General features: G+C 39.0%; 1 protein-coding gene across 8 annotated transcripts in view; it reads right to left on the bottom strand.

Moving 5' to 3' along the window:
• The window catches only part of LOC149164296 (glutathione hydrolase 3-like), a 50,927-nt gene extending 38,058 nt beyond the window's left edge, over window positions 1–12,869 (bottom strand). Inside the window, exons 1-2 of one of the 8 annotated variants that reach the window (XM_089432019.1) lie at window positions 12,538–12,869; window positions 9,267–9,438 (exon numbers count right to left, since the gene is read on the bottom strand). In XM_089432019.1, the coding sequence (XP_089288145.1) occupies window positions 9,267–9,363 (97 nt within the window). In that variant the 5' untranslated portion in view covers window positions 9,364–9,438; window positions 12,538–12,869. Of the gene's footprint in view, window positions 1–9,255; window positions 9,439–10,291; window positions 10,315–12,114; window positions 12,245–12,311; window positions 12,513–12,537 lie in introns of those variants that run through there. The other 7 variants (XM_089432024.1, XM_089432021.1, XM_089432020.1 and 4 more) reach the window with 7 other exon arrangements.
• Window positions 12,870–13,596: the final 727 nt, after the last annotated feature.

Genomic DNA, 13,596 nt, shown 5'->3' with positions numbered 1-13,596 from the left:
CCATGTGCATCTCCCCATGAAACAAGTTTTGAAACGGATGCACGGATATGGAGAAAATGCAAAAATGGTTGAAGGTGATTGTGGTTGGTTTCTTGGAAACCGTGCACCGGAATTAGATGAAATTGCTCGGGCATGTTGCCATCGTCCCTATACAACTCCCCCTATAACAATTTTGCAAATGGATGCACGGTTTTCAAGCTAGGGAAAAAACAAATTCTGTTCTAGGTATTTTTGCTTCAAGGCATTCTGCAGTTTTGTTGCATGGTAAGAAAAATGAGCTCGGGCTATAATGCAGACTTGGAATTCATTGATGCAGAGTCTAGATGGAGCTTGGATAGGTAGAGCGTGCGAGACTTCGTTGCTTGACTTGTCACTTAAGAATTCTTGCTGTCAATCTGAAGCAAACAGGGTTTCTTGTATGACTGTGCAGGAACACATAACCAGGTGGGTGCAATGGAGGTGGAAAGAGATGGAACAGGAAGCCACATGGTGTTGGATTGCATAAAGGTGTGGCTGTAGGCCTAACAAACTGATCCCAACCATCAGATTCCCTTTCAAAATTGAATTTGGCTCGTCTGAAGGTTCTACAAGATGTTTCCTGTAGAAATTCAAAACTTCCTGTAGAAACGCCTGGAACTTCCTGTAGAAAGCCCAGAACTTCCTGTAGAAAGCCTAATCTTGACCTGAATGTGACCAAATCCTAGGAGAGGTGAGTGGCCATGGAGGGAGTGTCCGAAGGGATGTCCTGGAGCCTGGTACGGACTTCTTTCCTCGTTTTGCACACCCCTCTTTTCCTGCAAAGTATTCACTGCAACCTGCAATTTTTCACAGAGATTAGTCCTGCTTTCTTTTTTCTTTTTTTCTTTTTTTTTTTGAAAACAACTAGGGCGCCTCATGGAGGTTTTCACCCTAATTGCCTGCCTTGGGCGCCTCCAAGGGAGGTTTTCACCCAGGGATCTTATTCTCTTTTTCTTTTCTCTTTTTTCTTCTTTTTTTTCAACCCATTGACCGCCTCATGGAGGTTTTCAATCAATGAGCCAATCTAAGGCGCCTCCGATGAGGTTTTCACCTTAGATTTTTCCTCTTATTTCCATTTTTTCTTTTTTTTTCTTTTTTCTTTTTTTTCTACCCTACCCTACTTGAAAAACAATTTTTTTTTCAAGTATAAGAATACTTCCAATGGAGCCATGTGCACATCGAGATTAGAGACAAAATGATGTGGAGGCTTGAAATGCATGCTTTGACAGCTATCTGGATTTCAGAGACCAAATGATCTGACTTTGAAGGGATCAAACATAGCTGAGGAAGAGAGTACAGCTACAACTTAGTGACGATCTGAAACCATATCTCAATATAGATCTGATATCCTTGGTCCTTTTGCTGATCTAGATCATGTTTCATGTCACCTTCTACCATGACTTTCTCATCTCCCTCTTTTTGCTGATCTTTCTCTTGAATACATGGAAGATTTGATGGTAACCATGAGGGAGCTTTCTTGATCTCTGATTCTGATCTCTTCTTTTCATCAAGAGCAACCCATGGTTCTTTGATCCTTTCTTTTGAATCTTCTTTTGCCTTTGGTCCTTCAAATGTTGTCAATATAATCTTTGTTTTGCAATACTCTTCCTGAGCTATGGTGAGAATCATCGAGCTCAAGAGGAGTCATTTGGACATGTTGAGCCTCAGCTTTGCAATTGGGTTGAGTTATTCCAATGTGCGGGTTTGGAAATGGTGGTATGGGTAGTTGAGTGGGGGTGTGTATTTGAGATGGATGTGGATGGGGTTGTGGTTGGGCAGGTGGTGGAGGCAAAGGAGCGGGATGAGAGTTGTACTGGGGCCTCCACCCCTGATGAGGTGCATTCCACTGAGGCTGTGGTTGAGCATAAGAGTGAAATGAATGAGCAACTGGAGAAGCATGGTATTGAGGAGGATACGACCAAGGAGGGGGTGTGGACCAGGAAGGATGAGCAGGGGGACCCCAAGAAGGCATGGAAGTGGCTTGATAGGGGTCGTAATAGGTCTGGGATGTCCCTTGCATTCCCTGCTGGTAGGGTATGGGTCCATGTGGCCTCCTTTGGTTCATATAATAGAGTGATTCAGTGGCTCCTTTGGCTCTCTGATATGCAGCTTTAAGTCCAGGCAAGGAAGGGCACTGATTCGTAGGATGGTATTCTTCACAGACGAAACACACTTCTAGGGAGTGCATTGGACATTCATTCCTAGGATGCTTTCTAGTGCACCTGGGACAAAAGATGGCCAAAGCCCTCTTGGCTTCTTCTTGCTTCCTTTGGATCCGCAGGGTATCCAATTGCATGGCAAGAAACTGCCTCATATCACTCTTGAAATCTTCCATCTGATTTTCAAATTCGTTTTTGGACAAGGTACTGCTCCCAACATTTCTGCTTGTAGCCATTTGCTCCAAAGGAATGTTTTCTTCTTCTTCTTCCCTTGAGGTTCTTCAAATATGTCTTGCTGTCCACCTAAGGGTTCTTTAATCACAGCCATCGAAGAAGAGAGAAGGTTGGCTGTGTGAAGCAGTGGGGTGTTGTGCAATCATTTTTCTGAATTATCTCTACTCCTACAAGGCATGAAATGAAATCTTTTTGGTTGATTTTTGTTTCTTTTTTCTGCTTGTACCTGCAAAAACTAAAATAGATTGAACTGCAACTAACTATCTTGCTGAAATGAAAATGCAGATTTGAAATGAAAGTAGGAAAGGACTAATCTATTTTTCTCAAATGAAATTGCAGGAATGAAATGCTAGGCTATGCTTGCGGAATTGAAATGCTAATCTATGAAAGCGGGAAATGCTAATCTACTTTTGCAGAAACGAAATTGCATAATGGAAATGAAATAAACTACTTAGCAGAAGGTTGTAGTGGAAAATAGAAGAAAAGCAGCAATCACCAATACTCTGACGCTTCCCCGGCAACGGCGCCAAAAAGAGTGGTGAGCCCCAGTATTGCAGCAATAATGTTGCAACTCCTGGAACTCCCTTCTTTAATTTTATCAACCCGGTAGTTCGTAACAAACTTGGAAGCGACGGTGCTGTATGCACAAGTACTAGCTCTTGCCGCAGCTGTCACTTGATCAGCTGGCACAAGTTCGCTAGGAGCTTAAGCCAACTTCTATGAGCTCTTAGAAGAAGTTTTTTAACTGATGGACGAAAGCTAACTCAAAAAAGGCTAATCTACTTGCAAAAAGAAACTGGAAAGCTAAAAGGAAACGTAAACCCTAGCAAACCCTAATTTTACCAGCTAGCCCTACTGATGCAAGAAAGAGGATGTAAGCTACTGGAAGAGATGCCATTGTCTTCTAAGAAGGTAAAATGCACGTGTCTAAGCTACTTCTATGGTAAAATCTGAAGAAAAAAAAAAAAACATCTTTTTGTATTTTTGAATAAGTTGTCAGAATTATCATGCATGCGATTTAACTATTTTTGACTGTACAGAGGTGGATTGGCGAGAGGAAATGCTTGGAGGAGGTCGGGAAGGTTCAGAGAGGGCCTAAGGGGTCCCTAACACCCTTCCAGAGAGTTTCACATAGTTTGGTTATCAAGAAACCTCATTCGTGAGCTTCTACAGGAAGTCTGCAGGGGTTCTACAGGATGTTCTGGAATTTCTACAGGATGTCTGTAATTTTTCTACAGGATATTCAGAAATAGGATTTTGGAGGATGGATGGAGGGAGAAAGATGAAGGAGTGGGTATGGAGGTTAGACAAGGGTGTGAGGAGGTCTAAGACTTGGGGAATGGAGCTGAGAAGTGGCGAGGATGGTTGGATTTGTTCAAGGAGAGGTAGAGCAATGTTGCACAACAATATGGGAATTTAGGGCAGAGTGAGCAAATGGCAAACGTAAGGCAAGGATTCTAAGTAGAGGATGAAGCAGGTGGGATTGATGGAGAATGGGCAGATAAAGAAGGATAATAGGTGCTCTGCAAGTTTTTTTTCAAACTGAACAAACAAACACTTGGAAAACCAATGACCTAGTTACTTCACTCTAATCTGACCTAAGTAACAGCAAAAGGAAATGGACAGAAGTTTATTCGCAATGAAATACGTGAAATAACTATGCAACTAAGCAATCATAAACTGGAGCATTTAAACACAACTAATATCAACGTCTGCAAATGAGAATTCCAACACTAATGATTGCATGGCAAAGCAAAAAATAGTGTTTTCGTTGGCAGCAATGTCACCTTTGTCCCAACTCACGATCCCACTGAGGGAGAGGTGAGATCAGAAGTGCTTGAGGCCTTTTTCCGAGGATCCTTTCTGTTATTAACCTATCAAATCAATCTAAACATGAAAAGCTACTTTAATCATCAAAAGCAACCTAAATACCAAAACAAGATTTAAATCTAAATAGCATATTTTATTCTAAGAATGCAGCAAAACACATAAAAGTAAACAAATGAGGTACTGAGCACTTGAGATGGGCCCAACCCCAAGAGCTACAGCCTCCTAAGAGAGATTTAGAGCTGGTGCAAAGCTGGATTCATCTTTATTGAGCAAGAAAAGAAGAGTTACATCAAAAACTGTCCACAAGGGAAAGCTTGAAAATGTGCTAAAATGCAAAGCTAATCTACTGACTAAAATCGAACTACAAACTCGCTACCTTCTGTCTACAAAGTGACTAACTGAAATGAGGCCCTAAGCCCTCTTATTTATACAAATTGAGGACCCCAACAACCCTCCTAAACTTTAAGAACTCGGCTGCCAAAACTTGTAGTTAACAGCACTTTTACTAGCACTTGCTCGGCTGCCCTTGTGATAATTGATTTGGTGGCCCTTGAACTCCGAGCTGATGGTGGAGCATTCGAGGTAAGGGCCCATAAATGAAGGGGACACCTTCCTAAAAATCCTCTCCACGAATTTGGCTGCCAAGTGCTCATTTAAACCTTTGATTTTGTCTCCAAATTGACCAAAAAGACTACATAAAGCACACATTAGACTTGTTGGCATAATGACTAACCCAATTCACTCTATTAGCATAAATATAATCAAAAACATGCAATAAACTAATGAGAATGGTGGATTAAGTCGAATTGGGAGGCTGAATGAGCCCATATAATTATCCATCTTTGGGGCTCATCAATACTCACAAATTTTCCAATAAATTGTCTTCTTTCAATCCCAAAAAGATATCTCCAATAATAAACTAGTCACCAATACCCATAGCTCCACAAAAGATCACATCTCCACAAGTAGCGAGTAGCGAAGGCTAAGTTGAGCTCTCTCTAAGGAGGCCGAAATCCACAAAGTGATGATGAACAAATAAATGAAGCAATCCTCCTTTTATAGGAGGTCTATCACTTCCATTAATCTAACTAAAAGCCCCTAAACAAGTTTGATTTTGAGTAGACATAAATTCAATGGGTTACAAGCCAACCCAATAGCTCAACAAATTAAAATATGCCATCATTTTCCCACACATGTGAGTCATAAGGCCTCTCTAAGCATGATGTCATCCTCTTTTAAGGCTAAAAGTGATCCAAAAGTGCATCCAAGGGCTAGATATGTCTCCAAGCATCATGATCAATCACAATTTGAGGAATAGGTCTCAAATCAAGCCTCAAAACATCCCCATGTGTCCAAAAGCCAACTTTGGGTGCCCCACGTCATCTCCATAGGTGCCATATAGATCAAGGTCATCATGCTCTCCATAAGTGTAGTATAGCCTAGGCATCATTGGAGTATGAGTGGAGTAGTGTGTCCTCAAGGCCTCAGCTACTATGTGAAATACCACCAGGAAAAACCATCTCAAACTCAAGTGAAAGCAATCACTCATTAGAGAAAATAACCAGAGATGCATCAAAATGGACCATACTTAACTGCTAAGGGCTTAATAATACTTCAAACCAAGATCACCTTCAAATATCTAACTAGACCAAGCCCTGTAAAAGTGTTCCCTACCTTTTTAGAGGTGGCAAGGTAATCAACCCTATTAGGTGCTTCCATCCCTTGAGGAGAGGTGGCATTTCCAAGGTAACCCTTCAATTTATAGGTGTTAGTGACAATAGGTGGCAATGGAGGGGAATAACTTCATAGCTAAGTGCAACAACCAAGGGACCAACTGGAGGAGGTCCACATCCTGAGTGTATAGATATAATGGAGGGAGTAATCATAGAGTTATGAGGTACCCCTTTTCTCGGCCTACTTTTTCCACCCCTCTGGTGCGCCTTTTGCTTATTTTCATAATAAATTTATATGGTGCATAGCTCAAAGATCCAAGCTTTCTTTTTATGATATAATATTTATTTTACCCCTTAAGATAAGTCAGTTTCTCGCTCATCAGGGTTGGGACATGCAAGGGTTCCTTTTGATGAGTTGGAGCATCAAGTGATCAAGAACCAAGTGATGGCTAATGAGAGGGGTAGAGTTCATGCTAGGATTTTTCCCATGTGCTAATTATGTCCTAGAAATATTTTTCATTTTAAGTTTTCTTTTTCTTTTGTTGTGGCCATCTTATGCTTTTATCATTCTTGTAGCTGCATCAACCTCTAGGGAAAAGTTTTTTGGACCTATTTAAAGATGTGGATGTATGAATGCCAAATCCCAATGAACCAATGACAGCTAACCCGAAGGATGAAGGTAGTATCAAGGGAATGATGAAAGATGTAGGGTATGCAATGGTTATGGACACACAACTTCAATCCAAGTTCCCTTAGTTCCCCTCCTATAACCCCAAGTCCTTAGAGGAGGTCCCACTAGACTAGGGCTAAATACTAACCCACCTAGTAAGGTGAGAGAACAAGTTTATAGTCAAGATTATTCAATCACCCAGATCACCCCTTTATCCATGTTAAAATGCCCAAAACATTAAGTAAAAGCACTTGATTTGCAAAATGGTTAAATTTCCTGTCGAGTGGTAGGCCACCCTCATTCAAGAAGAATGATAGATGGTGAGAGGTGAATGACCCATGCTAATGGCGAAGAAATGTGGCATATCATCATCGTTGAGCAATGTGTACGGCTGTTGGCTATTCAAGGTAGGAGAAAAAAAATTCTCCTATAAGGTAACCCATTTTGTGGGGCAACATTGCCCAAAGCAAAAAAAGGATTCAAGAAAGAAATCAAATCCTTTGTGAAGAATGTTCCCAAATGGAGTGATAAAATCACAACCACTTGCATCTATCATACCAAGACAAGTGACAATAGTCGCACCAACTTGCTTCTAGTACCTTCCTAGGAGAGTCGAGACAAAAGCCAAACTCAACATTGTCGTTTCAACAGGGGATTTCAGTTTGACTACCCATGCTCATTATGGAATCAAACCTCTAGGAAACCAATGAAAATCAACCCCATGATACCCAAACAGGTGGTAGCAATCACACCAACTCGCTTTAGGTGCCTTTGTGGGAGATGGAAGCTGATCTCAGCATTAATGTTTCACAAGGGGATTCGAATTCGACCATCCCTGCTAATTATGGTAGCACATATCATAACAAGAAAGGTGATGGTAGTCACACTAACTTGCTTTAGGTACCTTCGTGGGAGATGGAAACCAATCTAATCATTATTATTTCACAAGGGGATTCAAGTTTGACCATCTCTGCTCATTATGAAATGAAACCTCTGAAAAATCAGGCAGAACCAACCCTATAAATGGAAGCAAGTTCCTACCTTGCATATGCCTAGTGCAAGTTGGAAGTGATGGTATAGTTTGAATGCGAAAAGAAGAGGGAGGAAGTTGGGTTGTGTTGTATTCTCGTAAGAGGCTAGGGACCTGGGAAGGATTATACTCCACCCTAGTTGGTTTCTGAAGCTCTGAAGAGAATATGGGAGAGGAAGGACACGAGATGGGATAGGTCAGTAAAAGAAAAATAGCAAACCCCCCAAATCCAAGACTATCAAAGTTGAGACTGTGGCCATTCATAGAGGGTAGCTACTATCAACTCCTCCATTCAGAAAATACCAAGAAACAAGTTGAGCTTATTGAATCCAGCATTGGGCAGAAATAAGATCAAATCTCTAACCATGTGGTGGAAGAAGAGTTCTGCAGGATCATCCCTAACTTGAGCCATTCTAGAGGTAGAGATTCTAAATATGCCAAGATAGTTGACCTCTATTGGTATGTCAAGGAAATGGTTGCCTATAATGTTGGAAGGCAAGAAGCCAATCTAGTGCTAGAAAATCTCAAACAAATGGAAAGCAAATACAATCCTTCATTAATGCAGTTCTTAACTTAGATGAAGAGGACAATGGAATTGAAGATGTTCCAGAGCAGAAGGACCCGCTCAATGTAGCTCATGGAATGGAGGCCAGATCCCTACAAATTCCATCTACCTAGACAATGAAGCCCGAGAATGATCATTGGGCCTACTCTACATCCCTCTACTTACATGAACAATGCAGTTTTAATTCTATGTTTATGGGCTTCCAAGCTCACTAGTTTGTGGGCTTCTTTTACTTCTAGCTTTTGGGATGTAAGTTAGTTTTTTAGACTACAGTGGCCTCTATGTGCAATTTTGGTTCAAAACTATGTTTTATTTTCATCAGATCTCAGTATGGGTTAAATTTGACAATGCCCTAACTTTTTGGCTTGTTTATACTATATAGAATGGTAGGCTTGGCTCTAAGACGCCTCACCCTCTTGAAAACTTGTACTACTTTCCTGTATATTAATAGAATAGCCTCTAGAGTCTAGCTTACCCAAAATAAATGCTTTAGAAAGAAATATAATGAGAATGGAACCATAAGATTATTTGGTTGAAGGTGTAGAAGAGCACCAGCACTTGATAGAAGAGGCAGATTCCTCTAAGATAGATGAAACTGAAGAAGCAGCAGGAGCACCTAGCAGCAATCCTATGGAGGAAGTTGCTAGCACAGAGCAAGTCAGGGTAGGTCCCCCTCTTATTGTTCACTCTAGGGAAGATCAACCATTAAAGTCAAGAGAAAATAAAAACAGGGCACCACAGCCAATGAACTACATCAGGTTCAGAGGGCTTGGAAGATTTAGCGGTAAGTAATATCACAGTTAGGAAAAGAAATCAGCCGAAAAGAGCCAAAAAGGGGCCCTCTCAGCACACAAATGATTCCAAGCGTTCAAGAAAATTAAGATCCGCCAAGATTTACTAAAATAGTGATTTTCATAGTTTGTCTTGCCATGCACTGCACAGTACAATTGAAGCATGAAAAATGTAATCCTTTTTTCTATTTGAGAAGAAAAGACAGAAATGTTACTGTTTAAAAAAGAACCGTTTAATCCTAATCATAGATATCATAAGGGGAAAAAAACTTAACAACAAAGTACCTATTACTCACATGCAAATGTTGTTTGGACAATTCTCCGAATGGCACGTTCGGAGGGATTATTGATGCCATTGTCCACAAGTGGTGCTTCCAAGCTTGCTCGTACCATTTTGATTTTAATTTAATCTTTCCTGTTAAAGAGCCCAAGATGGAGAATAGCTAAATACTTGTCGAAATCAACGATCTGCAAGTGAATAAACAGAGAAGATAAACCCACCAAGACTCCACTCTTATGAAAATTAAAATGAGCTATATAACAACAAATAACCAAACATACAGTTTTTAAACTTAGAAAGAAATTTGTTTGTTCACTGATTGTATTCTTTCACTTATAATTGTTTTCTATTTGATGTTTCAAGTTATCTTATTACAATGACATATTCTAAAATCCATACTCCTGCAACATATTATAAAAATTAAAATGGACAACATAACAAAAATTGTTCCATCTTGTTTAGTTTCAAATAAAGTTATATTCATATTGAAATGCAAGTAGAAGACCACACTACCTTTTACAACGCAAATTGTAAAAGGTACAGAAATATATCATTAAAGCTCAATAAAATCCACAACAATGTGAACATTGTTAAAACTATCAAGCTTAAGTAAGTTGAACCTCCTCTAAGATCAGGGTCTCGAGAAGAATAATTGATATAAGCATCACAAATCTAAATAAAGTTCTGAAGCTAGGTATACTGAAAAAGACACCATCAATCGAACATTGCCTGTCGAAATTTGCGCATTTTGTGTCTCTTTGATCCTTCTAACGTACTTTAACACATATGTTAGTACATAGAACCTATTTTCCTAGAATTAAACATCAAACTTAACCAAAATTTAATAAAAATAATGTGGTTTTAAAAGTTTCTTTCTGTGATAGAAAGGCTCAGAAAATGAATGCACAGAAATTCAACGACTGTCTTGACAAGGTGAGAAACACAGAGTAAAAAGGCCCTTGGATGTTGGAATGGACAGAAAAAATTGAATGACCTAAAGGAAAAGAAAGTGGAATTGCAAAATTGAAGGAAGACATGCACCTGGCCAAACCAAGCTTTGGACAAAGCGCACATGACTGACAAGCGCTGTTGTGCGCCCTAGTGTAAATCCACAAATGTGAACGCAAGCACTCACAGGACTTGAACCCTGGTGGGCGTACAATAACTACCTGTTTTCACCAACCTTTGACTACATGGCAAGCGTCACTCGGGAACAGTTTAAAAATAAGTTTTTTTTTTCACTGCAGTTTAAAAATAAGTTGATACAGACCTTTACAGTTTTTACCCAGACATGAAGGTGAATGAATTCCATAACGTCCGACAGGGGTCAAAGATTGGTGGCATAAACCAGAGCAAATGCACGGACTGCAAAGCAAATACATGGACTATGGACTGTAAAATTGCCCTCGGGAATGTCACAGAGTAGAGTTTTAATGCTAACGATGGTAAATTAGATTTAAATGGATTGGCAATTAAGTAGAATTTGTGTGAATTGGGGCTACTTTGAAAGTGTTGGGTGGAACGAGGTCCCCACCATATTCTTCAAATCGCTACTAGTAATATGTTGGGTTAGCTTAATATGTTAAAAGCATTTTTAAGTGAGTATAATTATGGTTTGGTATTAGCAATTTTACTTGCAGAATATCAGCAATCTCATTTAGTGCCATCAAATTGCAGAATATCAGCCATCTCATTTAGTGTCATCTGGGCGGATGGATGGAGAGGGAGGCCCATTTCATTCTTTGAAAAAAAAAATTGTATTTCACTTCCCTTCGACTTTAGTATATGGTGAATTAGAAACTTATGATGTTTTAATTAGTTGAAACTTGAAAGGACGAGAGATGACGAGAGATTTATGTGCATTTGGCATCAAGTAGAATTGTATTTAACTTCCCTTGGACTTTATGATATGGTGAATTAGAAACTTATGATGTTTTAATTAGTTGCAAGGACGAGAGGTTTATGTGCATCTGGCATGATGGGAAAAATGACAAAGATATAGGAATCGGTCTGACCAGTATCATTTTACAAAGTTCTGCCGTGCAGCTGGGGATGCCTCAGAAAGGGATGTCATCTCTATGCGATGATGAATCACAAAAGGAAAATAAAAGCATGTTAGAGTTGGGGTTAGTTTCTAAGATTGCACTATAATGATTTGTTTCATTGGTGGTTTTGGATTTTTGGTCAAAGATTGATCCGATTAAAATCCAGATAAGGATAATTGAAAGCAATATCAGAGCAGGGTTCCTCGCATCTGAAACTCTAGTTAGTAACTCAACAAAACATAAAGCATAAACTGTGGAGGATGATAAAGACTAAAATAGATGATGCTTTTGGAGCAAGCGCTTTGCAAGGATGAAATCCTGTAAGATTTTCCAGGTCGATCTGCCACAGGCCATCTCAAGATGACAAAAAGGCTAATAGCTATTTTTCCTATTTTTGTTTAAAAACAAGTATTCTTCTAATTCACTCTTGAATTTTTGAATTTTCTTTTTCCTAGAATATATAAAATCCATAGAATTTGAAAGAAAAATACAAAACATTTAGCCCATCATTTGAGAATTATATAGATAACCAGTCTTTCCCTACTTCCAATATTCCCGTTTAGGATGAAAGACTTCGAAAATCTGCAATATCAATATTTCGAAATGGAACAACGATTTAAAGGATTTCGTATCTTTGTTGCAATCAGATCTCATATTCCGAGAATACAATAGCAATCTCGTAGTGGAAAAGGCAGCGATGAAAAAAAGAAAGAGAAGAAAACTTAAGAGATTCTATATGCTGCCTTTCTTTCGTGTGGTCTGATTGTAGAATTTTTCCTACTCCTGTAACGAGAAAAAACTATAAAAAGGGAAAAATACCAGAATAATACGAGAACTTCTTCATACGAGAAAAGAATGTAGAGAATGGAAATGTCTGACAATGATAAAAGGTCGACAGTCCTTCGAACTTAAGCAAAATTATTTCTGTCTCTGCTCTGCCTTTATTTCGTGTGGTCTGATTGTAGAATTTTCCTTACTCCCATAAGGAGATAAAATTATAAAAAAGAGAAAATTACCAAAATAATACGAGAACTTCTTCATACGAGAAAGGAATGTAGAGAATAGAAATGTCTGACAATGATAAAAGGCCGAAAGTCCTTCGAACTTGAGCAAAATTATTTCTGTCTCTGCTCCTCAATTTCCAGCCAATGACATATCTTCTAGCTGATTCTGGTAATCTTATTGGATGATCTCTTCATACAACAAATCGCAACGAGAGTACAAAAGGACGTGCATACTTGCCTGATTCCGGAAGACAATCGTGTCCGCAAGATTCGACCACTGGCGTCTTCTGTAACGAATTTGGTTCATTGAAGAAATCATTTATCGACTGGGCGAGGATGAAATGAATGAATATTCTATTTCGGCTGACGGATCGGTGCCGAACCTACAAAAGGCAGGACCCTACAAACCAACTCGTCATATTATTGTGGCAGCCAGGGCACGAGACTACCTACTAACTCTGGTATTTGATTTGATTCGATTGGTTGATGGTATTGTAATGTTTATATCTATTATTAAATTTAAACAAATATATTATCCAGCTATGAACATATACAACCCCACCGGGTTATCCAAAAAAATTTTATAAATAAAACTTTCCGAATCAGATTTATTAAAATTATCTATAATATATTTTAGATGTCCACTGATATATCTGTTAAAAAAAAATTAAACATGCAAAATTGTTATTTTTTAATGGAATTATTTTTAGTGCGATTTTTTAGACATTCCAATGATGCACGGAATACAAATTTCAGATGACTACTGATGGATAAAGATTGCTACTGATGCGCTTCGGTAAGGGTTTTGTTGCTTGGCCTAATCTTGGTATGGTTCGACTACGCCTAAGATTCTAGGTCCATTGCAGGCGTAAAGAGAAGGACCAGTGGGTGAAGCAAGATCTAAATGTCCAATGGTGGGTGCATCCATGTATCCCATTCGAACTACCTTCGCCCCTCTCTTTGATGGTGACAGGGGCAGGGATCTAATGGTATGGGAACTGGAACTACTGTGGTAGTTTTTACTTTGGTTGCTACTTTTGTTATTGTGGATGCTTGGTTAGATGTGTGCATGAATTTAGTGGAAAAATTTAAGGTAAAATCTTGATTTGTGTTATTTAAACTAGTTTTTCACTGTATATAGATTCAACACCTTCTAAAATTCTTAGGACACTTCGTAATTGCACAAAATTACCTATCAAACTTGTGATTTGAATAAATTCCTACCAAATTGTAGAAAAATTTGACCAAAATAACAAATACTTTATCCCTACACAAATCCCATAATGTGGGAACCACA

The sequence above is a fragment of the Pinus tabuliformis genome, chromosome 5_1 (assembly GCF_031772625.1).
Source record: "Pinus tabuliformis cultivar Carrire ecotype Pingquan chromosome 5_1, CPIR1, whole genome shotgun sequence".
In the NCBI taxonomy this organism is placed as follows: domain Eukaryota; kingdom Viridiplantae; phylum Streptophyta; class Pinopsida; order Pinales; family Pinaceae; genus Pinus; species Pinus tabuliformis.
Note: the sequence above shows the minus strand (reverse complement) of the source record. Positions and strands in the feature narration are given on the sequence as shown.